This window comes from Vulpes lagopus, chromosome 13 (genome assembly GCF_018345385.1).
Source record: "Vulpes lagopus strain Blue_001 chromosome 13, ASM1834538v1, whole genome shotgun sequence".
Classification (NCBI taxonomy): Eukaryota; Metazoa; Chordata; class Mammalia; order Carnivora; family Canidae; genus Vulpes; species Vulpes lagopus.
Window position 1 is genome coordinate 14452462 of NC_054836.1, and position 27830 is coordinate 14480291.

A 27830-nucleotide genomic window follows, 5' to 3' on the forward strand; every position below is an offset into this window, starting at 1 on the left:
GCCCCCGCCCCCGCGCCCCGCCGCCCCGGGCCCCGCCCCCACGCTCGCTGCCGAGCCGGCCCGCGGGCGCGGCGGGCGAGCGAGCGGGGCGCCGGGGCGGCGGGGCCCGGGATGCCCGCGCCGCGCGTCCCGCCCCTCCGCCGCCGCCGCCGCCGCCGCCGCCGCCCCCTCCGCCGCCCCCTCCGCGCGCCGCCGCCCCGCGCGCCCCCCGCCTCCAGCCGGCGGCCCGGCGCGGGGGCGCTAACCGCTCGGGCTCACAGGTGGCCGCGCCCCCGTCGCGCGCGCTGCCCCCGGGCCGCCGCCGCCTCCCGCGCCGCCCGCAGCCCGAGCCCGAGCCCCCGGGGGCGCGCCGGGGGCGACGGCGGGGCGGGGGCGCGACGGGGCGGGAGCTCCGGATTGCCCCGCGGACCCAGGAAGTTGTCCTGAGACAGACGACACCGCCGGCCCGCGGCTGAGCAGCCACGTCGCCGGAGCAGCATGTGGACTGGCTCGCCGGGTCCCCTGAGAGCTGTGTGGCCGCCGCCGCCGCCGCCGGCAGCCGGAGCCCCGCGCGGGGCGAGGAGCGGGGGCGCGCGGCCGCCGCGTCCCCTGCTCGCCGCTGGCCGCTGCTCCTCGGGAGGTGGCAGTCACCGTCGCCGCTGAGGAAGCAGCCCGCGCTCCCGCGCTCCCGCGCCGGGGGCTGGCCGGGGGCTGGCCGGGGGCTGGCCGGGGGGGACCCGCAGCGCGCCCCGCTCGGACCCCCATGGCTTGTTACCTGGTCATCAGTTCGAGACATCTCAGCAATGGGCACTACCGGGGCATCAAAGGAGTCTTCCGAGGGCCCCTCTGCAAGAACGGATCTGCCTCTCCGGTAACCTGCACACGCGCGCGCACCCACACCCACACCCACACCCACACCCACACCCACACCCACAACGCGCGTGCAAAATCAAGAGAAACAAAAAGAAAAAGAAAGAAAGAGAGAGAGCGAGCGAGCGAGCCCTTGTCCGGGCATAACGAGCTCGCCGGTGGTGGCTATCTGCCCTACCCGGGAGGCCACTGTGTCTGTTTTTGCCATTTATTGTCAGACTGTCCGCGGTGAGGGTGCGTGTCGACACGTGTACGTTCCACGCGGTCATTGGCATCCACAGTGCCCGGCGCACGGTGCAAGTATTCACCGAATGCGGCTGTTCACTGCAGGGCTGCGCTGACGGTAGCTCCCGAGCGCTGTGTCAAGTTCGGAATCCACCGATTTGGGCAGGGTAGAAAGTTCGAGGGGCACTTTGCAGCCAGGCTTTGTGAACTCATCAGTTGAGATCAGTTGAATCACGCTGCGGTTACTTTATGAGAAAATTAACTTCTTCCACATTTTGCATCAGGGTGCCGGCGGATGGAAAGGTGTTGCGTGCCGACACTAACTGTGTAGGTTCCTTAAGGAACGCCGGAGTCCTTTGTGGAAATAGGAAGTGGGTAGTTGGTGGTATTAGGTACAGATGGATTTACACGCCATGGGAGTGATCGCTCAACTTAATGCACTATTGAATGTACTTAACTATTTGATTTATTCAAGTATTCTTTTTTTTTTTTTTTTTTTTTAGATATTTATTTTATCTATTTGTTTTCCTGGAGAAGTTACTACTGTTTATTTTTTTCTTTTTACATTTTTTTAAGAAATTTAAATTCAATTTGACAAAGTATAGTATAACACCCAGTGCTCATCCCGTCAAGTGCCCTTCTCATTGCAGGTCACCCAGTTACCCCAACCCTCCACCCACCTCCCCTTCTGCCTGGACTATAAGAGAAAGGAGGAGAGCTGAGTGAGAAAAATTAGAGAGGGAGACAAACCATGGGAGACTCCTAACTCTGGGAAATCGTTACCAGACTGTAGGACTTCGATATATTACTTATAATTGGTAGATGCTAGAGACTGATATTTTACAGATTCAAATGTATTTTAAAAAAAAATGTTATGGCATATTAAAAAAAAAGTTTTGGACTCTTAATAACTGACAAAGGACAAGTTTTCTAGTTTAGTAGAAAAACCAGTATTTTAAGTCTGTATGATATGAACAGAGAAAACTTAAGTTGCCTGATTTTTATTTATTTTTTGTACTTTTCATCATGGTTTAATGCTTCATTAGCCTGAATTATTCAAAATTGCAATACATCTTGAAAACTTTTGATTAAGAGCTATCTGTGATTTGCATGAGAAATTTAAAGTCAGAAAGTCCACGTACCCAGAGCTATCACTAGGACTCCTAATTATGACACACTAGTGCCTCACATGTTTTTATGCACTGTAAATGTGGGTCGTTGCAATCCCTCCCACCGCCTCAACTACATGGTGCCAAAGCAGAAGTGTTAGATGGAACACACAATTTATATTTACAATAAATTTCTTAGGACTAGAGGGGTCTTGGAGAGTTTTAGTTGAAGAAAGCCCACATTCAGTCCTTCTGAGCAGCTGGTCTGAATTCTTTCTATTTTTAAAGATTCTCAGGATTGGAGTTTCTGCAGTCTCAGCAAACCACCTTAATGTTTAACAACCCACAGTGTCAGAATCTTCCTTATAGCAAACTTAAATCTATCAAGTTTTTCCTACAAGCTCATTTCATCTTGAAAACCTAGAATGTTCCACCTTTCTCATAGGTATTAGTGTTCCGTGCTTTGATAATCTCTGTGGCTGTGTTCCAAAACCCTCTCTTTGGTTATGGAAATCTGAATCGGGGAGTGTGTATAGTATATATGCCTTAATAGTTCACAGGATAAAGGAAGAATTACTTCAGAGTTCCTACATTGTTCAGTTCTAGTTAAGTTGCTTAGAATATGGAACTAATCTTCCAAAATCTAAAAGGCTTGCAGAGGAAATTTTTGTCACATGGTCAGAAGGTGTCCTTCCTTCTCCTCTGTGGTCACTCATCTCCTAGAGGCCTGATTGATATCCCAGGGACAGGATGCATGAATGTGGTCGTTGTGACAAGACAACCCGTAACCCCCATGGCGCTACTGGCTGACCAGGTGCTCACAGCCACAGGACATTATTCTCATTCACTGCTGGGGTCATGTTTACTAAATACTAATTCATTTACTTTTATCTAGGTGCTATACTTTGGGCTTGTTCTCTCCAATATTTACACACGTCTGAGTGTGCTTAAATTACATTTGTAGCATTCAAAAAAATATCCAATTTAGCCTGTATATGGGCTTCCTACATCTGATATATTTGTCTTCTTTTACATTTTACTTTGGAATTTGAATGATTTTTTTCAAAGTTTCAGTAGTTTCTCACATGAGCTAGGCAGTGTGTGAAAAATTGATGTTCATTCATTTTCTGTCACGAGCAGGTTTTTGAGACAAGTCATTGCCTTCACATTACATGACACTTAGTCTTTCTTCCTAGATTAAAATAGGTCACTACCTTCTGGACCCTAGACTTTTGAGCATCTAAGTAACAGTTTTCTAGTATAGATGAGTGTAGGTTTGCCATCTTTATTAATGAGTTGTGAAGCATGAAGCTGAAAACTGTGGCTATACGTCATTTCTCTTTTTATATTAAGCAATACACATACCCCTGTTAATTTCAGGTTGACAGACATTTATTGATTTTTTTCATCAACATAAATATTAAGCTCACAGATCCACAATATACAGTCATCTATTTTTTTTCCTTAAAACACTTATCTATTCTGACAGTATCTTTTTATTGTTTTTTTTTTTTTCAAATTTGGTGCCCATTTGGGGCACAAATTAACCTCTCCGTCATTGACTTGGATTATTTCCACTCACCGAGACTCAGTTTATCTGGGACTCTGGATTGGGATACAATCATTAATTGATTTAACTCATTCTTACTGAGGTCTGCAATACTTCAACTTTGGCTCTTACTCTCTTAATCCAAGTGTCCTTTCTATTTTAATTCCTATTTTTCTGTTTTAATAAAGCTGTTTAAAAGTAGCACATAACACAGTTATTGAATGAGACTATTTTGTAACTTTGTTATAAATAGTGTAAAAACCACAATTCCTCTTGATGTAATAAGAATTTCTCCTGATAGACACACACACACACACACACACACACACACACACACACACCCCTACCTGGATAGTATAAAGTTAACATTTCAGTATCTTCTGGATGTAATTCTTCATTTATATATTCAAAGTAGTTATATACATTTGTCATGTTCAAATCACATGCCTGTAGAATCTGGACATGTGATATTAAACTGACGGTACACAGGAAATTATTACATTTATATACATTTTTATTTCAAAGAATTTCATTTAGAAAACATTGAATCATTACATGGAGTTCTTATAATAGATACTTAGTGGGATACTTGAGAAATAAATAAAGCATTTTACCCCCAAACAGTCTCCACAGATCAGCAAACTGGAAATCCTGGAGTGAAATTCAGCTCCTATCTTCAAAGTGAACACATGCAAATGTGTTCTGTGTTGCATCTCTCTTCTTTTGGAGACTTGATATGAAAAAAAATAGCATACTGCTTTCCATCCTAATTAGAATGTGAATAATTGATGAGATAGTTTATGTTACTTTAAATCCTGGGATAGATTAAAGAAAAGAAAAATGACAGAATATTACATAGTACTTTGTATGCCATTGAGTGCTACGTAGTACTTAATGATAAGAGTCTCTAAGTTTAGAAAATAAATTTGTACCCTCTCACATTTTAGGATATGTATCTCCTACCCTATCACAACTCTGAAATAAAATGACTGGACAATGACTTTAAAAATCCATGTGATATACACATACACATGCACCCACATGCATGTCCATAGGCACGCACACAGGCATACAGATGTAATGTTATCAGCGCTCAAACCTAAGAAGTAACGAGGTATTACATTGTAAAGCCCTTTCCCATCAAGTATGTTAACAGTAAAACTTTGTTATTATAATTGAAACACTCATTAAGAAAACAGTCTATAGGTGAATTCACTTTTTGTGTGTGAACTTCTGAGTTCTTCTGTCACCAAGTTTGGATTCAATAAAAAAAAAAAATATCCTCTATGTAGTGCCAAAAATATGTTTGAATTTATTATTAATTAATGAAAGTATTGTCTCAAATTCAGATTTGAGTATGGTTTGTTAGTTAATTTGTGTGTGGTTAATAGTACGAATGTCATTCAGGTTACCAATTGATGAAATATTAATCACAATCATAAGTTGTATATTTTGTCCATGGTGCATGTTTAGCCTATTACTATACTTTTGAAGCTTACATAGAGTGACACTTCTTAAGAAGCACCTATTACTGAGAGTACCATAGTTAGACATCTAGGATTACCTGTTTCTGGAGATGCTTATTATCTTCCTTCCAAATGTTGGATATGAAGGAAACTCTTGGGATTTTCATCTGAGCAACAGATCAGGGGCCTTGGATTTTGTTTTTGTTGTTATTTTGTTCTGTTTAGTGATCTTATTCTAAATTATGTATCTGACTAAATTGCCGAGTGGAACGAGGTGGCAAAAAAAGAAGCCAGCATTTTCAGTGGACTAAAAAATTGTATAAAGCTCCCTTTTTAAAATTAAAAATGCATATGTATAAATCAAAAAAAGTTCTAGAAACCAATTACCTTGAGGATACATCTCTTCACAGAACTCCTTACACAAAGCAATGAGTGCATACACAACTTTGTTGTTTTTTCTAATGCCTATACTTTTCCATTGTGTTTTCATTATGTTTAATAAGTACCAAGTTAAACACATCTAAGAATGCTCTCAAACTGATGCACTTTTCATGTGCCAAGTTTAATCATGAAGATATGGTCTCCTGTAGAGAAGTCACCTGCCTCCTCTTTTGGAATTCATGAATAGGTAATACTGCCTACTGAAACATTTAGATATTTGCAATAAAGAGGACTCAGTTATGATTTTTATAATCATGTTTTCTTTATTATGACGAATGTTGTATTAAGCACACTCCTTTCTTCTCACCGCCTTTTCAGCGCTTTCTTCTTTCCCCCAACTAACTGATTTCAGAGACTTGTAGTTGACATTTATGCTTTCAAAAAGAAGTGTCAACTTTTTACGTCTGAAATTTGTGTTTATCTGCCTTTGGAAGTTTCCCATAAGTAAGAAAAATCAAATGAGTATTTGAATGGTAGAGTTCATGACTTTTATTAGATTATTCTATGTTTATTTCATAATTAAAATTTGATAAATCAAATCCTTTGTTTCTTTTAGACATACAGTTAAGATAACCTCTATTTTAAATTTCTGCTCCATAATTTGGAAACAAAATAAAAACAAAACAGATTGGTATCATGTGTAGGTGAAATTAGGTTGATATTTAACATAGAACTTAATCATTTGTAGTTGAAAGCGTAATTATGAGACCTTTGTTGTATAATTTGTATGCACTATGATGCATATTTTTCGTGTGGTATGTATTAACAGAGCTCGAAATATCAGTAGGTTTTAGGCTGTATTGGGAGCAAGGAGCAAAAAGAGTAGTATATATTTCAAATAACTCTCTGAAGTGCATTTCAGGGTGAATTTGGTTTGTTCAAAATACACATTGTCAGAATAATTCTTGAGTATATATGTACATATTTTGTAGAAAGTAATTTGAATCAAAATTGAAGTAAAAATGCTACTTTGCTTGAAAAATCTTGGTTTTAACAAGTACGGTTTTTTTGGGTAATCCTTATAAAATGACAAGTGACAGCCTTTTGTAGATAGTGTGAGTCAGGTTTACTTAGGGGATAAGGTGTGGAGAGAGAAATTAAATATTTGATAGGCTTTCACGACAAAGTGTAGTTATGATGATGATAGGAATATACCAGTCACCAAGTTCCACAGTCTCTCTTGCTTTGGAAGTACTTACTGAATTTCCAAAAGAAATTCTGGAAAGATGAGTTACGTTATACCTTAGGCAATATTCTCACTTATAACTAAGGCCTTGTTGGCTTATTGAAGACAAAAAAAAATGCTAAAGAATATTATATAGCATATGAAATGAAAGGGGCTTTTAGAAACATTCACTCGTGTGTGATGTTACTTTTCCCAAGATTGGCCCCTGATAACATACATTCATCGAACCCCTTCTTTCATTCAAATTTGATATCTAATACTTAAACATATACTTCTGAAAACCAGATAATATGCTTTCCTCACGGATAAAAAGAGCTATTAGAGTTAGCTATTTTTTTTCTTCTTTGGCTGGTAGGAGACTCAGAGATAAATCTGTAGCTTAACAAAGCTGTGGGGATCGCAGTTGGCATCCAGAACAACACGATGTCCCCACCCCTGCTCATCTCCTATTCCCAGTTCGGCTTTTATTGTAATTTTATTTTCCATGGCTCTCATTCATTTAAATTTATATTTTATTGTTTCAACGTATAAAGTTTCCTTCAGATGACTTAGTTCTGTTGTGGAAGCGAGTCAGGCTATAAATAAATAATAAAATACAGAATATCTAAATAAAAGGATGCCACTCAGGATTTTGTACTGGACAGCTTTGACAATGATTCATGGAATAGAGAGTATTCATTTTGTTCATTTGTAGCAAGTGTAATCAGAGCTGCCAATTTTTTGCTTTGACAATTGGCAAATTTCTTTTGGCAAATTTTACTTCACTTTAGCGTGGGTGTGAGAGGCAGGATATAGTTTATTTTGAAACAGATGCTGCCAGTTTGGTTTTTTTCTAAACAATCTTTTCCCTCCCTGTTATTCCTATTGCCATTGATCTTTATTCCTTTTGTGTACGTGATTATCAGGGTTTTCAGTACCTTTTTTGGCTTATGCGTCAACGTTGGCATATATGTCTAACTCCAGAGATACAAACCCTTGCAAATGGTGAGAACCGCCCCATTCTGTCAGCTTCCCAATCCAAGCATGTAAGTTTCTTCTCTGTTCGCTCTCCACGTTTAACTTTCATTTCTAGCTCAGAATTTAGAGCTTCCTCCGTATCTCCATTCAGAATCTACCTCCCAGTGTTCTTCCCCTGCCCACCTTCCCACAGCTATTACTCAGCACTTTACTTGTCCCATCTACCTCCTGAGCAACAAATACAGTCAGTACCTCCCCCCCCCACACACACATATGTCCTTTCCAGATCTCCATTTTGCCATGAATAATTATATTCTCTAACATTTTTCTTGGCAAGCAAAGGCTATATGTGTTTCTTCTTTGTGAATGAAATAAATAATCATGTTCTACACAGAAAATAACCAGTGGACCCCTTTTCTGAGTGATGATGGAGGGGATGGAGCTCCACTGAAGTCTGACCCTTCCTATTGATGTATTTCATCTAAACATGAAGTCAAGAGATATCCTGGTGACCAAATTAATTACATTCACATTATCTCTAAAACGTTCAGAGTTGCTGGATGGTATCTAGGATCTTCATGATTCAGACCCTGTCTATATCTTTAGCTTTCACTCTGTTTTTTCACCTGACCCTATGCTGACCAAACTACTCAGAGTTCTCGACTATGATGCGTATTTCTAGACCTTTATTCCATTGCACGTGGCACAAATCCTCTTTTTTACTTTGTTTGTGCCATGTCTTATGTATTCTTTTGACCTAACTAAAGAGTCGGGTCCTCGTGTGACTGCACCCTGAGTCTCTATCGTGAATCAAGCACTTCTCTTGCAGGTGCCATCACATCCATTGCTCAGCTTATTACTGGAGTTGTTTCTTGGTCTCCGTTTTGGTCACAGGATATGAGATCCTTGAGGTCATGCCTGCTCTTTTCCTTATATCCCAAGAGCTGAGCAGCAGCTTGTGGTTTATTATTGATTTCAGTAGGGAAAAAAGGAAGTTGGTAGAAATTTAATTGATGTAAATATGTTCACTTTTGGTCCTGCTGGTACCTCCATGATGAAAACTTTTCCTTAGAGACTTTTCTCCCAGGTTAGTTAGCCAGAATCTTTTAGAATGTACAGTGTCCTACTGATGGATTAAGTGGTCACTGTTTTCATGGTAATGCTTCTCGCTTTAATATCCACCAAGATCATTTGGTCAATTGCTTCAAGTATAATTTAATATTTCTTATTAACCCAAATTGCAGAGTGCTTTATTCCATATAACCATTCCAGAACATTTTTGTTAAAGGCCACAAGAGACTGAAGATTGGCTATATATGAATAGATGAAATTTGTACATGAGTTAGTTAACCATATATTTCATTGGCACATATTTAATAGCTTCTTAGAAATGAATTACAAGTTAGGAACTTGATTATTACCTTCCTATTTAGGAGTATATAATAAAGAGGAAAAAACAGTAGTTCTTACACCTTTTCTTTCTTTCTCTGTCTCTTGGTTTTCCTCCCTCTCCCCTTCCATCCTCCTCTCCTGACTTCTTGCCTCCCCCTTCTTCCCCTCCTTCTCTTTCTTCTCCCTTTCCCTCTGTCATTTTTCCTTTCTTTTGAAAGAGAGACAATAATAATTCCCTGATCAGTGGTCACTATAGCTCTTGAGAAAGCACCATCCTGGATCAGCCATAGGTAGTTTTTGCATAATTCCCAATACTTTCCCATTGCTCACACTTGTTAGTCACACACGTTCCAACATTTTGCCAGCAATTATTCTTTCTTGGATCAATCAAGATACGGCCATTGTTAGTAAGAGAAGCTTGGATCTCTTCTGAACAATGAATTTTCTTTTATTTTATTTTTTAAAAGATTTTATTTATTCATGAGAGACACGGAAAGAGAGAGGCAGAGACACAGGCAGAGGGAGAAGCAGGCTCCATGCAGGAGCCTGATGTGGGACTCGATTCCAGAACCCCAGGATCACTCCCTGAGCTGAAGGCAGACACTCAACCACTGAGCCACCCAGGCGTCCCTGAACAATGAATTTTAGCTAAAATATCCAGACATCTAAGGTGGACATACAGAGAGATAGTAATACTATCTGGAATGGAGAAAATCACGTTAATTGTGTGGTCAGTTTCTTAATACAAATAAACTTTTTAACACTTAATAGATATTTGATTTCTTTGCCTTATTTGTAGGATATCGATATTGGAAGGGTCCTCAGCAATCCAGTTTAGGCTCCCACTATAATTTTTTTTAAATATTTCACTATGATAGACCATAACAACTCCCCAAAGATGTTCATGTTATAATCCCCAAAACCTTCAAATCTGTTACATGGCAAAACAGGCTTTGCAGATGTGATTAAATTAAGGATATTGACAGTTGTCCTGGATTATGCATGAGGGCCAAGTATAATCATGAGGACCTTTATAAGAGGGAAGCAGGAGTGTCAGAGTCAGAGAGGGAGCTTTGAAGATGCTATGCTGCTGGCTTTAAAGAGAGAGGAAGTGGCCATAATGCAGGCAACCTCTTGAAGCTCAACAAGGCAAGTAAATGGATTCTCCCATAGAGCATCCAGAAAAATAACAGCCCTCTTATACCTTGATTTTAGCCCAGTAAGACTATTGATTTAATGGATTGAAAGATAATACATTTGTATTCTTTTAAACTGGTAAATTCGTGGTGATTTGTTAGAGCAGCCATAGGAAGCTAATATAACCACTCTTGACATGGGTGAACATTTCTAGTGATGGGAAGCGTCTGCTCACAAAAGTGACTGAGCCTCCTGTGAGACTGTTGTAATTCATGCTGAGGCTCCTTCTGCCCCTACCCAGATGTCTCCACTGCCCTCTTGCTTTTACTCACTGCTCCTGATCCTGCCCTTTGGAAAAAGGGGATAGATCTACCCCTGGGACATGACATACCTTCAACTGTTCAGAGACAGCTGGTGGATTTTCATTGTTAAATCATGTGAAGGACTGAAAAATTTGTGAGAATGAATCTTCCTTGAACATCACTTGCATTGTTTTCTTATACATTAGTTGCATTTTCTGAAACTCGAAGTGCTTTATATATTATACTTTTTAATGTAATACAAGTTTTGGGATATACTTAGAGTTCTTCTATTCTTGAGAGATGGTAAACTCAGTAAAACACTATCATACATTTAGAAAAATACAGTCCACACTTTGAACTACTTCCCCCAGATATTTCCCTTTTTATACTGTATCCATCATCTTTACGGAAGATGTACTTAAGAACACAAAAAAACAGATCATTTCAGAGGTACATCTTAAGGCTATCTTTCTTAATTTCTTTAGTCTTTGATTTGGGCATTTGCAAATTGCTGGGGGGGGGGCAGAAAGCATTACTTTTAAATAAAAAGTGATGGGATCAATCGAAGTAATAATTATAATTTCATGAAATCCCGAACATTTTCTGCACTAGACATAGTAGTATCTCCATGGAAAGTTATTTTTTAACTTTTGTGTTGAAGAGTAGTGTAATATGTAAATTGCCATGAATTATAAGCATATAGCTTTTTATTTTTTAAAGGATTTTATTTATTTATTTGACAGAGACAGGCAGGCAGACAGAGAGAGAGAGAGAGAGAGAGAGAGAGAGAGAACACAGCAGGGGAAGCAGCATGCAGTGGGAGAGGAAGAAGTAGACTCCCCACTGAACAGGGCCAGATGTGGGGCTCTATCCCAAGACCCTGGGATTATGACCTGAGCTGAAGGCTGACACTTAACTGACTGAGACACCCAAGTGCCTGAATATAGATTTTTAAAGCCTCAGATGTAGTTAGAGAACATTACAACTCCCTGGAAACCCAGATGTCTCTTATCAAGTACCACCTACTTCAAAGGAGAGAATGTCCTTACACCAGATTATAAACTGCCTTATTTTTTTTTAAATGATGTCGAATGAGTTTTAGTAAAGAATGCATATATTTGAAGCTCAACTGCCAGCAAACTTTTGAATTAAGGCCCATTTTTTTTGGGTCAGTGTAATAATGACACAGTGTTTCAGCTGCTTCATTTCTCTGCTTTGTGAAGCAAACTTGTTAACTATTTGAAACAAGTGAACAAAAGAATCCTGATTAGGTAAAAAAGAATGGATTTATTCTAATAAAACACATGGATTATATCCAGGGTGACATCTGTGAAGTATTTCATTATCTTTTCTTTAATATTACATGTTGAAATTCAAAGATCCGACCATCATGTAGATTTAGTAATCTCTTGCAAGCGGTTAGGAATGGCGCTGTTGAGTTTTCATTATTTGAGAGGAGATGTGAATTATGTATTTAGTGGCAAGATAACAATAAATGATTCAAGGAAAGAAACCTCTAGCTTGGACTTCTCATAAAAAAATGAAATTTATGTGCAAATGATCTGTAAACTTTATTACAAAAGTTGTTATAATTTCACACGCATCCATGAGGATAAAATACATTTGCGTTACTATGGAAACAGGATTATTGCCAAGAGGATTATAGATAAAACCCAAACAATGCTTATATATACACTAATCAATCCTAATTTAAATGAATTTAAGTATATTTAAAGAACTGACCATATATTTTCAATAAAATGTAATGCTCATCTTCCAATCCCCATATGCTGTATATATAGTATGAGTTCAAGAGTTCTGCCTAATGTTCCTAGAAAATCTTTGGTGACAGTCACTGATGATTTGTTTTTCATCATACAAGGAAGATTTGTGAAACAGTGTTATAAAGGAAAAGTAATAAAGAATAATAAACCTTCCTTATGTAGATCACTTTGCTGTGAATTTGTCGTCTTTTTGTTTTGTTTTTAAGCCATACTCAATGCCATACTCTGTGATCATCAGGGTGGACTCCACCCCTGAAAGTGATAGAGAAAACCAGTTCTCCACAGGGAACAGAGCAGGTAAGAAAGCATAACGAGCGATAAATCATAATTGGCATAAAGATATTCATGAGAGTGGCCTTGGGTAGACTTATGTATATAAATATCACTTAATCTGAAGATCTTAGAATTGGACTCAGTAGACAGCAAACTGGAATACAATGTGCGATCTTCTGTGACAAAAATCTAGGCATGTAAAGTTTTAAATTCCTGGTTAAGTCAAGACTATAAGGCCAGCCCTAAGATTCAGTTTCTGATCTTGATGAGTGCTGTGCCTGGTGAAATGTGGAAAGAATCTGCAACCTGCAAACATCTTGCTTCCCTCCCAGTTTGGAAACGACACTAATGTTTGACCAGTGGTTTTCAGGTTGTTTTATTTTGAAAGCGATGATGTGTATGCTTTGTTTGAAGGAAATCCCAGAAGCAAGGCAAGCTAGACAGAAACACAACTGCTTCTGCTACAGGATGGTGAAAGCCCCCTCACCTTTCCCTCTGTATCTGGACAGGGAGGCTGGTGAAAGTATAAGACAAGGCAGATAAGGTCCAGCCAGGTAGGATCCTGTTGGCCATGTAACGAGGAGATCATCTCAGGTAAGAATGTGACTTTTAATCTCACTACAGAGTTAAATACTCTGGAGTAGCTCTGACATGAAACTTCTCATTACTTTCTGTGGGTTGTGCCAACTGAGATAGATAACCATGGCTCTTGTTGTTGTCGTTATACACAAAACCAGAAGTGATTTATAAACAAGAAAATAAGAATACCAAACTTGAGTCATCATTAGCTTAGTTACTAGTAGAATAAATGCATTATAATTAGGCCTTTTTGTATAAGGAGAGAAAACTTCATAGATATATACACAGGAATGATAGGGTTTAAAGTTCACCCTAGATACACCTCTTTGCTCTCTTATTAGGGTAATTTGGGGGTGGTCTGGCTAAATAACTGTTCTCTTGCCTTAAGGATATATAACATTTCCATCAAGAAAACAAATAAAGTGGAAGCTTTAAAGAATATTTTGAATCAATTATAGAAACTCTTATTAAGGAGGTTTGGTCAAAGGTATTAGAGACCATTAGTATAATAACTTTGAAAATCTAATGCAATAATCACTTCTTTAGATCTCTGAAATTCATCTATGCCCACTAAAAGTCTCTCCTCGTACTCGTATGTAAACAAAAGTTGCATGTTTTTATATTTATTTCACATTTTAAGATAAAAACCTGTGTTGTGGATAAGGTTTTGTTTTGTTCTTTATGCATGTATTTTGTCTTATTCTATGCATTTATCCCTCCTGCCCCTACAGTTTTATGCTGGGGTCATGGACATTTTCCCTCCTTGTATTCAGTGTAGAAAAGTAGGTAAGGGATGCCTGGGTGGCTCAGTGGTTGAGTGTCTGCCTTTGGCTCAGGGTGTGATCCTAGGGTCCTGGGATCGAGTCCTACATTGGGTCCCAGGAGGGAGCCTGCTTCTCCCTCTGCCTATGTCTCTGCCTCTCTCTGTGTGTCTCTCATGAATAAATAGGTATAATTTAGAGAGAGAGAGAGAGAGAGAGAGAGAGAGAAGTAGTTAAGCTACATTGATCTGAGAGCTGAACAGACCTGTCCTCCTCAGCTCCAACCAGCTATGTGCCTGCACCACCACTTTGGTCCTCAGCTTGCTCTCGAGGGATGTTACTGGTCTTCTAGGGTTGATGTGAGATGTGAGCGAGCCAGCATAGTGTCTAGCACTTAGTAAGTGCACAGTGAAAAGCAGCTGATGGTTACCCTTGGAACAATTGGCTCATTCTGTCACAGACAGGTGTCCTTGATCCATTAACACGTTCTCAGCACTGGCTGGGAACTTGACACTATAACATCAACTGGTTGAAGCTATTCTTTTGGATGAACCTCTCAGATGGCTCTTTACTAGGCTTGCATCTTGATGGGAAGAGAAGCACAGGCTTTGAGGCCAGTTAGCTTTATGTTTGACACAACCATTGCAAATAGCAGCCCCGTGTTTTCACAACTTTCTTAATGAAACTGCTCAGTGTGCCCTACTTTCCCGATGCCACTTTAATTCATGACAATGATACATTTTCCTGTTGTTTTTGTCAAAGCAAATCGAGTTAAGTAGATGAGTTGTTGTTATGATCTTGCTGCCTTGTGGAAGGAATTTTTTTCTCCTCTTTTTCTATTAGAGAGAGATATTTAATCTAAAGCTGCTGTCTCTGTACTGATAAGCATCCAGCCTCATTATTGTGTTTAAATATCTTTCACTGCCTTTGGAAATTCTAATGAACCAAACAGGTGTGTGTGTGTGTGTGTGTGTGTGTGTTTTATCCATCACTTTCTCTCCCCAATAAAGACCCATTACAGTAAAATATTTGAAAGGAGGATTGTATATGGTATACATAGGTTCCCATTAGGAGTAAATATTAGGGTCCATGTATCAGTACTAGCTCTTATACACATACATTCTGCTTTTGGCACACATAGATGGTATTCAATCCATGAATATCATTGTTGCAAAGGCATTTTTATCAGTGTCTAGTCAGGATAGCAAAACCATTCTTAGCTTTTCAAAAAGAGGGTGTACAATGCAAGGAATTCTTTACAAATGTGTTGAATAGCCTGAGGGAGAGAAAAGGGGAAGGTGCTGTTCCCCAGAGATTAGTAATTGTAGGAAGTCATGACAGTCCCTGGGGCTGAAGGGGCAAAGAGAAAATGGTATTCCCTAAACCCTCGAAACCTTACTCTTGGTGGTCCTGCTGCCGCTGCTGCTTCTGAAAGCACCAGAGGTGTCTGTGCCGTGGGCATCTGAGAGTTTGCAGGCACCTTCTCTGCTGGCCTCCCTGCCCGAGTGGCTGGCTGGTGCCTGAGAGGGATGCTGTGCCATGGTAGCAGAGGTCAGCAGTTGCCTACCACTACCAGAACCCAGGAGTGCTGAGATGCCCAGGCAGCTTCAGGGAGAAGCAGAAGGAAGGAAATCATGACTCCTTTCATTTTTCTAACTTCCCCACCAGTGCTTTCCACTGGCAGACCTAACCAGAAACCAGCTGGCAAAGAGCTCTGTGGATATGCAATTTACATGTCTCCAGCTAGTACCCTTGGCCCTCAGAGAGCACAGGTTTGAACTGCCTGGTCCACGTATACACAGATTTGTTTTGCCGAATACCATACAGTATGTTCTCTTCCTATGATTTCCCTAATAACATTTTCTTTTCTCTGGCTCACTTCATTGTAAGAGCACGCTATGGAATACATATAACTTACAAAATTCATGTTAATTGACTGTTTATGTTGTCGATAAGGGTTCTGGTCAACAGTAGGCTATGAGTCATCAAGTTTTGGGGGAGTCGAAAGTTATACATAGATTGTTGATTACACAGGGTTGGCACCCCTAAGCCCCGCATTATTCAGAGGTCAGCTGTAGCTTTCTGGCTTCCAGTCCCAAAAGAGAGTAGGCATGGGAGAGTAGAACTGATTGGCAACAGAGATATACCCAGCACTGTGTTTATACCACGTGCTCTAAGCTTGCAGAAACTAGGAGGGAGGAACATTAATTCTTGAAAGAAAGAAAAAAAAAAATTCTTGAAAGAGATAGTTATTATTTTTTTATCATACAGAAATCTGAAAGATGGGTACAAATGTTTATGTTTCAACCAGACCTCATGTGTATAGTTTCCTATTGCCCCAACAAATCACTGTAAACTTAATGGCTTAAAACAACACATTTATTATTCTTGAGTTCTGTAAGTGCACAGAGATCTCCTTGGACTAAAATCAAGGTATAAGCAGGGCCATCCTCCTAGCTGGAGGCTTAAAGGGAGAATCCATTTCCTTGCTTTCTCCACCTCTTAGAATCTGCCTGTGTTCCTTGACCCATGGCTACCTACCTCCATTTTTAAAGCCTACAAGTTGGGGAGCCCTGGTGGCTCAGTGGCTTAGTGCCGCCTTCAGCCAGGGTGTGATCCTGGAGACCTGGGATCGAGTCCCATGTCGGGCTCACTGCATGGATGGAGCCTGCTTCTCCTTCTGCCTGTGTCTCTGCCTCTTCTCCTTCTGTGTCTTTCATGAATAAATAAATAAAATCTTTTAAGTAAAATAAAGCCAGCAAGTTCTTCTCCTGCTACACTCTCTGATTCTCCTCAGCTGGAAAAACTCATTTTAAAAGACTCATGTGATTAGCTTGGGCCTCTCTATTTAGGATCCTCTCCTCCCCTCAAGGTTCTTCATTTTAATCATATCTGCCGAGTCCCTTTTGACATGTACCATAACATTTATAGGTTCTGAGAATTTGCTCTTGGGCATTCATGGGGCCCATTATTCTGCTTACAGCTTTTTAGATTCATATACACCTGTAGTTATTCACTGGTTGTTATCTCTTGTAGACCTCTCAAATACATAATCTCTAGAACTAAACCAAGTGTGTTCTTCCTTGGTTGGGGATATCATCTTCATCCAACAATGTGGGCTTGAAACTTGAGAATGTTTTCCTTTAATCCCTCATCGGATTGGTACGTCTGCTCATTTTACTTCCTAAATATTTCTCCAGTCTACTCATGGCCTGCTACCATTCATTCCTAACTTCTGCCTAGGACTGCAAGCATTTTCCATTTTTCCAAAAACAAAATGCTTCTTGGTTAATGGTATCTGGCATTGTGTGAGCTGGGGGAGCTACTGATGCAAATAAGGTGCCCGTGTCATACGCCTCGATGGAATTTACAGTCTAGAATGGAAAACACATGCTAAACAGATAAACCTGTGTGACAAATGTCTTAGAAGAGGACATTTCTGATCTTTGTGATTAGGGGTCACTTTTTAAAAATTGTGAATATACTAGAAAAAGCCATCAGGTTGGCTGATAGTATTTTTTTCCATATATATGTGTCACTTCCTCTTGATTCTAGAATATAAAGATGAACAGTAAGACTGCTAAATTATAGGGTGAGTGTGGCAGTTAGTTACTGGTAGTAAAATCAATCTAGAATGGCCTGTAGATCTCATCTTCATGTTGTCTAAATGGGGATTATGCTTCAGATTTGAAGGCTCCAGACTGGACTTGACAGAATCATAATGCTGGTAGTGGTGGTGGTGGTGGGGGATGAGCCTGGAATGTGTACTTTAAACAAGGTATGCATGAGTGTGTTGTGCACATTAACATTATGAAATTATTGAACCAATGGCCACTCACCAAGACCTCCTTATAGAGGCTGAGGAAAGTTTTGTGATTCACTCATGCTCGGTCCTCTCCTTTTTCCACTGCTAATTCCTGTGGGTATCCTCTGTGAAGCTTCCCTGGTATTCTAAATACCTCCTCAATTCTCAGTTTACAGAATAACAGGTTAAAAGCACTCATTTTATGTCAGACATACTAGGCCAAAACAAGCCTTGCATGCCTTTACTTTTTAAATTTTTAAAATAATTTTAAGTTGTATGTGCTACTGTCTTCCATTTTGCAGATGACATGAGGCTCCTCATTTCACAACTGCTAAGTGGTAATGATGTTATTACCTTATTCCTTCAGGTACATGTGATTAAGCAACCAATTTCCTTTTAGAAACATACAATAGAAAGAAAACTCATAAAACCAGCATAAAACCATTTTCATCTTATTAGAATTTGAGTTTTTAAAAATAATAATCCATTCATAAGTATATTAAGCCATTTAATTACTGTGATGAGTGATTTTCTAATGTTCATATTATTATTGAAGAGTATAAGCAAGCTATTCATAACACATATTAATAAAAGTTAATTCACTGATCAGAGTCCAGTTGTCTGAAACGGCATGTAAGCATTTATCAAAGGATAGCTCAGATTCTTCTAGTGGATATTAAGAGCAGGAGCAAAAGTTGGTTGAAGGACTTACCCTGTGCTTTATTCTGCTAGGGGATTTTTTAGAATATCTCTAGACTGTCCTTGCTGCAGAAGCATTATATGTATCAGCAGCTTGACTAATTGGCCTGACATCCCTGAGGTCTCCCTTGTCTGATGGTCAGAATTCAAACTATCTCATGTCCTTGTCACAAAGCTTATTGTTGTAACTGCTGGATATTGTTAGGTGTAGGGTGTGGGGGAAGTATAGGATTAGTAGCATGTGTAGCAGTAGGAGTACTTAGGGGTAATGTTAGTGTTAGGCATAGGAGTAGGTTTAAGGGTAGGTGTAGTGTTACGTTTAGGGATTACAGAAACTGCAAACTTGCAGAGCATACTGTAAACTGTGATGAATTCATTAAGCACTTTCTGAGTTTCTGGTTACTTGTATGTATGATTTATCTCATTTTGTCTTTGGGTGCTTGTTCAGTTCACAGGCGACAAAACTGAGGCTTAGAGAGAGGTTAGCAACTTTCCTAATGTAACGTGAGCTAGCAGAAAATAAGAGATTTGAACACAAATCTTCTCGTATGTACTACATGTGAGTAGGTTGCTTTGAAAAACATTTGTCAGACTGCTAAGAATTTGTTGGCTTCAAGGGAAACAAAAAACGAACTCAAAACAACTTTAACTGACTTCAGCAAAAGAGAAGCTTGGTTGTTGGAAGGATTCATGGATAGAAAATGTTAGGGCCTCAGTCAGGGCTGGGAAATGGAATCCGGGGTTAAGGTGGTTGTGTCTCTGGTGTTTCCAGATATCTCAACTCTGTTTCTTATTTCAGCTTCATCATTTGCTGCCTTGCATGTGGGCTCTTTCTGCCTCTGATCGATAATGACTAGTCCAGTCTATGAGCGCACGCGTGCATGTGTGTGTGTGTGTGTGTGTGTGTGTGTGTGTGTGCACCCACTTGCCATGTGCATGTAGTGGAAGAGGAGAAGAGAAAGAAATTGGGTGGGAGAGAGGAGGTCAGGGCCACTCATTCTGTGGCCCACACGAGGAGCTATGGGATGAGATACCCCAGGAGAGTTGACGGGCAGTTTCTCAGATGGGAGTCAGAGCACAGGTGGGGAGAACATAACTGTTAGAGAAGCGATCTACATTATTTACATAAAAGGATTTTCTTGTACTGTGCTGTTAAACTTTGATAGTTAAATCCCTGGTTCTCCCACTTGTTTGGGAGCAGTTTTATGAATCTTAATTGGTTTCTCTAGTTTGGGTTCAGAGAGTTGTGTGTATATCCATGTATGTGTGTGTGTATACTAATATGTCTAACCTATAATTCTATTCCAAATATGCACATATAATTCTATTTATGCAAGCATTTTATTCCTGTTAGTCAACTGGGAGTTATCTTCATCAAAGAGATATTTTGGTGTCTCTTCTATGACACGCAAGGGGAAACGTTGTCTTCTTGTCATTTGTAAGCTAATTGCTTGTGCTTCTGCAACTATCATTTGGTTAATATTAGCAAGAAAAACCAGGTAGTGCCAGAGATAAGAATGATGCCTCTGTTAGTAGAATGTGCCTGCTTGTAAGTTGTGGGTTTCTAATATCTCTGACATGGCACACTACCCTGAGTAAACATTTTTAGCAGCAGACATGAGTTAGTGACCCTCATAAGAATTATCCCACAAAGCAGTTTTTATGGACGAGAAGACTCTTCAGGAACGCATTACACTCATTTCAACTTAATATTATCTGAAAGCCCTAAACATCTTTCCTTATACAAAAACATTTGCTGCTTGCACAAGAAGGTCAAAAGTGAAAATGTCAAACTGGTGATTACAGGAATACAGGAATTGTATGTGGTGAAAGGAATACAGGAAGTTCTGAAATACAAGAATAGAGGAATTCCTGATTTCAGGAATATCAACTTAAGATATTAAGATTAAGGAATATTAAGATATTAAGCTGAAATGAGTATAATGAGGATGATGGCAGTAATAAGGAAATGCTGCTTCTTGATTATCCCCTCCATCCTAAAAAATATGTTAGTTTATTTCAATGAGTCACCTGAACATGAAAGATGATATAAATAATAGGATGTAGTGGGAAGCAGAACTAGAGGAATTGGAAAAGCTTGCAAGTCCTCTTGAGCCATTTCAGTTGAAATGCTTTATCATTTTGTTATGTATGACATATAAGATGTACTTATAGTCAAATTTAATGAATATACATTACAGAGATAAATGGTTCATGAATTCACCATAATTTTGGATTATGCATTATTGCTCTTTAAAATCATTAGTTTGGAAAATTGAGATTTGATTGTAATTTGCAATTTCCTAGCATGCTTTGACTGGGCAAAGGATAACTGCCATAGCAAAATTTACAAATGTGATGAGATTGATCCATAAAGTAGATAAAGGATATGGCAAAATCTGCAATCAACTGTAAAAGTTTGACCATGGAAATACCATTGGAATAACCCAAAGTTTGAGTTGTAATATCAGGGCTCATAGATATTCTTTTATTGTTTTAAAGATTCAATTATTTATTTGAGAGAGAGAAGGAGAGTGAACATGTACAGAGGCAGAAGGAGAGAGAGAATATTTAAAAAAATTTTTTTAAAGATTTTGATGTGTTTATTTGAGACAGAGCTGGAGAGAGAGAGAGCATGCGTGCAAGCATGAGTGGGGAAGAGAGAGAGAGAGGGGAGAAGCAGACTCCTCGTTGAGCAGGGAGCCCGAACTGGGGCTCCTTCCCAGGACCCTGGGGTCATGACCTGAGCTTAAGGCAGACACTTAACAGACTGAGCCACCCAGATGCCCCGAGAGAGAATCTTGAAACTGACTCTTGCTGAGTGTGGAGCTTGGTGCAGGGCTATATCCCAGGACCTCGAGATCATGACCAGAGCTGAAATCAAGAGCCAGCCATTGAACGGACTTGAGTACCCAGGCACCCCACAGCTCATAGATATTCTAAAGTCACTTTTTGCATAGCTAGGTTTCTCCCAATGATTAGTGCATTTATCTAAACAAATGTTTATTGAGCAATCATTCTTTCCAGAAATGTACAAATAGTCACTTGAGGACATTTAAGGTATAAGACCAGATCTTTGCCATTCAAAGCTGAGTAGAGCTCCTTCCCCCTTGGGCTATGATTGGATGCTTAATCTCACATGAGAGGACAGATTCCTTTCTTGAAACCAGGATAAATTACTGGTTTTCCTTTTAGTAAAAATTTTAAAATATCCAGAGGGCTTTATGCATTCCCAAACTGACTCTGCAACTTCACTAACAACCAACTCAACAGCCAAGCTTGTAGAAATGTTGTTTATACTTTGTTCTATTTCCTCACCCAACCTTCACTCCTCAGCCTACTGCATGCTGCTTCTGTCTCTAGTATACTATATAAGTCACTCTGAGTCACCAATGGTCTCTTTGTCATTAAATCTACTTTTTACTCCTTGTCTTACTTGACTTTGAGACAATTGATACTGTTGAGTACTGTCTTTTAAAAGAAATGTTTTTTTCCTTTGACTTCCATCACACTTCCCTGATCTAATTCTCTTTCTCTGCTTCAGGGTGATTTGAACAATGTCTTCTTAGACTTTGTGGGTCCCTGTTCTTCCCATGGCACTCTTCAGGGTTTTGAAGTAGCCTGTCTTCTCTCTTCAGTATCTAATTGAGCTGGATGATAGGATGCTAAATCCTCAGTCATCATCTGTGATGATGTCCAATCTCTATCTCTACCAGATCCATCTCCAGGGCTTCAGAGAATATTTCCAAATCACTACTGGATAGTTTAACATTGATGCTTTGCAGGCACTTCAGATTTAGCATGTTCAAAATGGAAAACTTCATCTTACTCCCTGCACATCTCCAAGCTGCTTCTCTTCCAGTATCACCTGTCTTGGGAGATGGCACATGCTTTCTATTCTTGCCATTATCTTTGTACAGACGTCCTATCATCTCGTTCCCTGATTATTGTAATAGCCTCCTAATTGGTATGTCTGCCCGGTCTAGTTACCAAGTACTCTTCTCATCTCTTCTTCCAATTCAAAGTGGTTCTTCTATAATGCATATCTAATCATGGCATTTCTCTGATTAAAACAAAACTGTGTCCTATTTCACTTGAGATGAAATCATGGTGCTTATGTAGCTAGCTCTAAATGTCTGCATAATCTGGTCCCATGCCTAGCTATCCAATCTCATGTCTTATGATTCCATTTGTATTTCAGTCCCGCCTTATTGATATTCTTTCACATCTTCAACACAGTATGGCTCTTCTTGCCTTTGGGTGTTAGCACATCCCTCTGATCAAGTATATATATATATATATATATATATATATATATATATATATATATATCCTCCACCAGGAACACTCCCCTCCTACTCCTTGCCTTTTATTTGGCTCAGTTCTATGCAACTTCCAGAAATCCTTGAATCTTTCTTCCCTCAGAGGCATCCCCTAATCCTCTACCTTAGGTAAAGTTAGGAAACCACTGCAACTTGTATATCCAAGATGATATAAGTAATTATAATTATATATTATTATATAATATATTAATTATTAGAATTACTACTGTTTAATTTTTTATATGTTTGGGATAGAGGGAGATAGAGACTGCATACTCTCTAAGGTAGAAATTATGCTTATTTGCTCATAATTGCATTGTACCTCCAAACCCCCATGTCTAATAAAGTGTTTGATACAGTTTTTTAGTTCACACTTGCTGAATGATTAAATCCAGAGAGAGAATAAAATTCAGTGTGTGTCATGTTGTCCTACAACCAATTGAGAGAAACAGAGGGCAAAACATGTCAATAGGGTGCCAAAGGGCACCTTTTTACCTAAATTTTCATTGCAAATGGAATAAATAATATACCAAAGAATTTAGGAGGGGTTCTATAGCGGCTTTTATGTGTTTGTGCCCTTGACACATGACTATACATGTCAATAAATGACAATGGCATGGCCTTCAATAAATATATGTGGCAATCAATAAATAATTATTAATGTTTTGAATGACTTTTATTTGACAAAAGGAAGGAATTGAACTCTGCAAGTGCTGCTGATTTTATATTTGGCTCCATTGAATGTAAACATATTAAGGGGAGCTATGGTGGTGAATATCAGTCTCAGGATTATCTTTGGGATAATTTTTCCTTTAGCCTAATTTATTTTAACTTATCAAAATGTTTTGACTTTCCTGGAAGTTACTTATATCAGAAAATGTGTATTAGTAGTTATCCATATCAGCAAAGTATGAGATTTAATATGAGATTTAATAATGATGCATGTCCTCTATACCTCATCAAGTTATCACTAATGTGGTTTATGTATACAATGGAATATTACTCAGCCATTAGAAATGACAAATACCCACCATTTGCTTCGACGTGGATGGAACTGGAGGGTATTATGCTGAGTGAAATAAGTCAATCGGAGAAGGACAAACATTATATGGTCTCATTCGTTTGGGGAATATAAAAATAGTGAAAGGGAATAAAGGGGAAAGGAGAAAAAATTAGTGGGAAATATCAGAAAGGGAGACAGAACATGAGAGACTCCTCACTCTGGGAAACGGACAAGGGGTGGTGGAAGGGGAGGTGGGTGGGAGGTGGGGGTGACTGGGTGACGGGTACTGAGGGGGGGACTTGACGGGATGAGCACTGGGTGTTATTCTATATGTTGGCAAATTGAACACCAATAAAAGATAAGTTTATAAAAAAAAGGAAAAAAGTTATTACTAATGGAAATATCAAAAATTATTCCAACCTGATGTAGCTGTAATATATCAGTAATCAAAAGCACATTTTCCTTTACAAACTCTGTACTCCTTATATATTTCCTGCCTCAGGAATGGTACTGTCTTGTTGTAAAAACTAGAAACCAAAAATGTTTGACACCTTTCTCTCCTTTATAAGCAATGTTTATTTACCTCCTGATTATCTCTCAAACTCATCCCTTTAGATCCATTTCCACAGTCATTAATTTAGTTCTAACTATTATTATCCCTTGCTAGGAGACTTGTAACAACTTCCTGAGGAGCCTGACTGCACCAATATATTCCCTGCCAGTGCATTCTCCACTCAGTAGCCAAACCATCTGATTATGCTCTGCTTGAAATCTTCAGTGGCTTCCCATTAGGTTAAAGGAAAATGTCCCATTCTTCACTGTTTCTCGAGACTTCACAGTACTACCAAACTTGCTATTTAGATGTCAGAATCTAATAATCTAATGCATAGATTTCTGGCTTTTTGGTTTCCCATTCATCTTTGCACTAGAATGCATCCAGGATGGACTTTTCAAAGGAAAATGTTGGCATTGTTCACAGGCACTCTCTGATAGGGTGGATTAGTTCAGACATTCATTCATTCAGACATTAGGGTTCAAAATTTTAATACAAACATCTTAATTCTGTCCTCCTGCCTGACGCTAAGACAATAAGTCTTTCGTTTGAGACATATTTTTGGATACAGTTCAAGAGCTTCACAGACTTCTTTATGATATAGATGAACAGAGACCCAAAATAAATAAATTACTTGTTCAGGGCCACATAATGAGTTAGCAATGAAGTACATAACAAAAGTCAGTCATCTCACCTCAATGTTCTTTTCATTTTGTCATTTTGATTTTGGCTGGAACAGAGTATGTGCTCAAGAATTGTTGCTGTATAGGATAGAAAGTGAGGAATGGATGAATCAAAATATTACAAGGTATATTATAGTTTTATGTATCTACTTGCTGTAGAGTGGTTTATTATTTTTTGCTTTCAAAAAGCAAAGTCTAGTGTAAACTAAGTCTAGTATAAACAAGAGAAGGAGAAGGGAAGTGAGACATGAGTGGCTGAGATCCCTCAGGAAGTCATTACACTAGAATGCATTTTGGTAAAATGTAAATATGTTCGATATTCAGACTTTTATTTCTTCCTCAATAAATCAAGGCTTTACATTTAATGCACTCTTTTATAAATAGTATTTTTTAAAAACTGCTTAGTATTTTAGAGAGAATAGAAATGGGAAATGCACAATTAAAATGAAATCAAATTTACAGTTTTATAATAACCTAAGAAAACAAATAAATATTAGCCTTATTGAGCACAAATCTCTCAGAGAATACATTAAGTGTGGCTAGTACAATAAAGATTTGAAGAACATAAAGAAAACATCTTTAAAATTTGGAATAAAGGTTGTATACCGGGGGATCCCTGGGTGACTCAGCAGTTTAGCCCCTGCCTTTGGCCCAGGTCGCAATCCTGGAGTCCCGGGATCGAGTCTCGTTTTGGGCTCCCGGCATGGAACCTGCTTCTCCCTCTGCCTGTGTCTCTGCCTCTCTCTCTCTCTCTCTCTCTCTGTCTATCATGAATAAATAAATAGAATATTTTTAAAAAAGGTTGTATACCTTACCAGTAGCTTGCTCAGATGCTCCAATAAGAAAGAGTATTTTTATTTTAAATCCTATGAATTAGGAATGAGTTCCTATACTTGGCTCAGTGAATAGTAATATATAAGTACAAAAGTTCCACTGAATCATTTCCAGAAATGTATTCTTAGTATCCTTCCAAATTAGAATGTAAGAAGTTAATATGTGGGGAAAACTGAAAACTAAGGTACAACTATTATATTTTCACTTGCTATTTTCAAGAGCTTTATGGACAATGACCAAAAGCCAATCAATTCTATAGGAACGTTTTAAATCTATTGACATTTCACAACCGTTTTGATGAAAGTAAAATGAACTTTATGGGAAAATTCTTACAGATATTTTAATGGCCTCCTTTAAAAATGAAGCACTAAAGATAGGAATACCAAAAATTTGCACAGTAATAGCTTACAAGTCACTGGCAGGGAAAAGAGTGTGAAAATAAACAACAGCCTTATGATAGGAGAATTGTTATTGTATGTGGTGGAGTACCACATACCATGAGGGTATCTCGAGTTTGCCATGCCTCCCAGAGCAAATATAATTTGATTGATAAGCAGAATTTTGCTAAGAGAAGTGGGGAAAGAGGATAAAGACAAAGAAAGGAGAAATGTTGGGAATCAAACCTTTGCAGATCATGAGAGAATTTTTTGTTGTTTTATCCTGGAATGAAGCCATTGAAGAATTTTGACCAGAGGAATGACATTTATTGAGTTCTTACTATATGCTGGGTTTATTAAACCATCATTTCATGCAACACACCCCTTATCAATCTTATAATGTAGATACTTGTTATCACACTCATTTTGTAGGTGAGGTGTTCGAGGTGTTGAGAGGTGAAGGAATAAAATATAACTCTACAATTCCTGAGCCAGGTTTCAACACAGCAATTTGATACCAAAGGTGGCTTTCTCTCTCTCTCTCTCTCTCTCTCTCTCTCTCTCTCTCTCTCTCTTAAAGTTTTAAAATTTATTTGAGAGAAAGAGAGCTTACACATATGAGAGGGGTTGCAGAGGAAGAGGGAGAGAGTCCCAAGTGGGTTTAATCTCAGGACCCTAAAATCATGACCTGAGGGAAACCAAGGTTTAACTCATTGAGCCCCGCAGGCATCCCCAGAGGTGGTTCTCTTAAACCTTGTGCTACACAGCTTTTAAGGTTTTTAGAAATACTTTATAGATTAGCAGGAGGAAGAGGAGACTGGAGAGAGGGAGGTCTGTAAGGAGAGCACAAAAACAAAGACAGACACTAGAAATACTTTCTGTGGGAAATGGGTGGGGCTTGGGCTGATTGGCTGTCAGTGATAACAATGAGGAAGGGAAACTGGGACAATGTTGAAGTTTCTGCCTTGGCCACTGTGTGTCGTGGTCTATTTTATAGCAAGAGGGAGTGCAAGTCCAGGAGCAGAATGCAGGAAGAGTGGTGGCTGGGAAGGGATCTATTCTCTGTAGGGCATATGGAGATGGAGATATGTGTGGAGGTGCAGGGGGACATTGGGAGGAGGCACCAAGAGAGGACATGGAGTACAGGAGGAGTATGGTGGAGCTGGAAGAGACCACTCAGAATTAAATCCAGAGTCTCTAACCCATGAGCACAACTAATTATGTAAAGTAGTGAAGTAGAAATAGGAAACTTCTATGATCAATCCTTGCTTTCACTGTTGGCAAAACACTTCATGTCTTTGGGTCTCCAAATTTTTATGTGCCAAACAAGGAGAGTAGAGCAGACACTTGAAAAGTGCCTTTGGGGTTCTCTTTATATTCTCTTTAAAACTATGTGCTGGGTTTACTGCGTAAGTCCTATCAGCAGGTAATCTGGAAATTTACATAATTGGCCACAAGGGGGAGAGCTCTAATTCTACATTAAGTCAGTTTCTACAATATGAAATAATCTTAGAGCTGGTGATAGGCTGTCTCATTTCTACTTC

General features: G+C 39.2%; 1 protein-coding gene across 1 annotated transcript in view; it reads left to right on the top strand.

The window, feature by feature from the left end:
- The first annotated feature begins 463 nt into the window (after window positions 1-463).
- ZNF804B (zinc finger protein 804B) overlaps window positions 464-27830 on the top strand; it is a 488693-nt gene continuing 461326 nt past the window's right edge. Inside the window, exon 1 of the mRNA XM_041728240.1 lies at window positions 464-850. Coding sequence (XP_041584174.1) covers window positions 743-850 — 108 coding nt within the window. The 5' untranslated portion in view covers window positions 464-742. The remainder of the gene's footprint in view (window positions 851-27830) is intronic.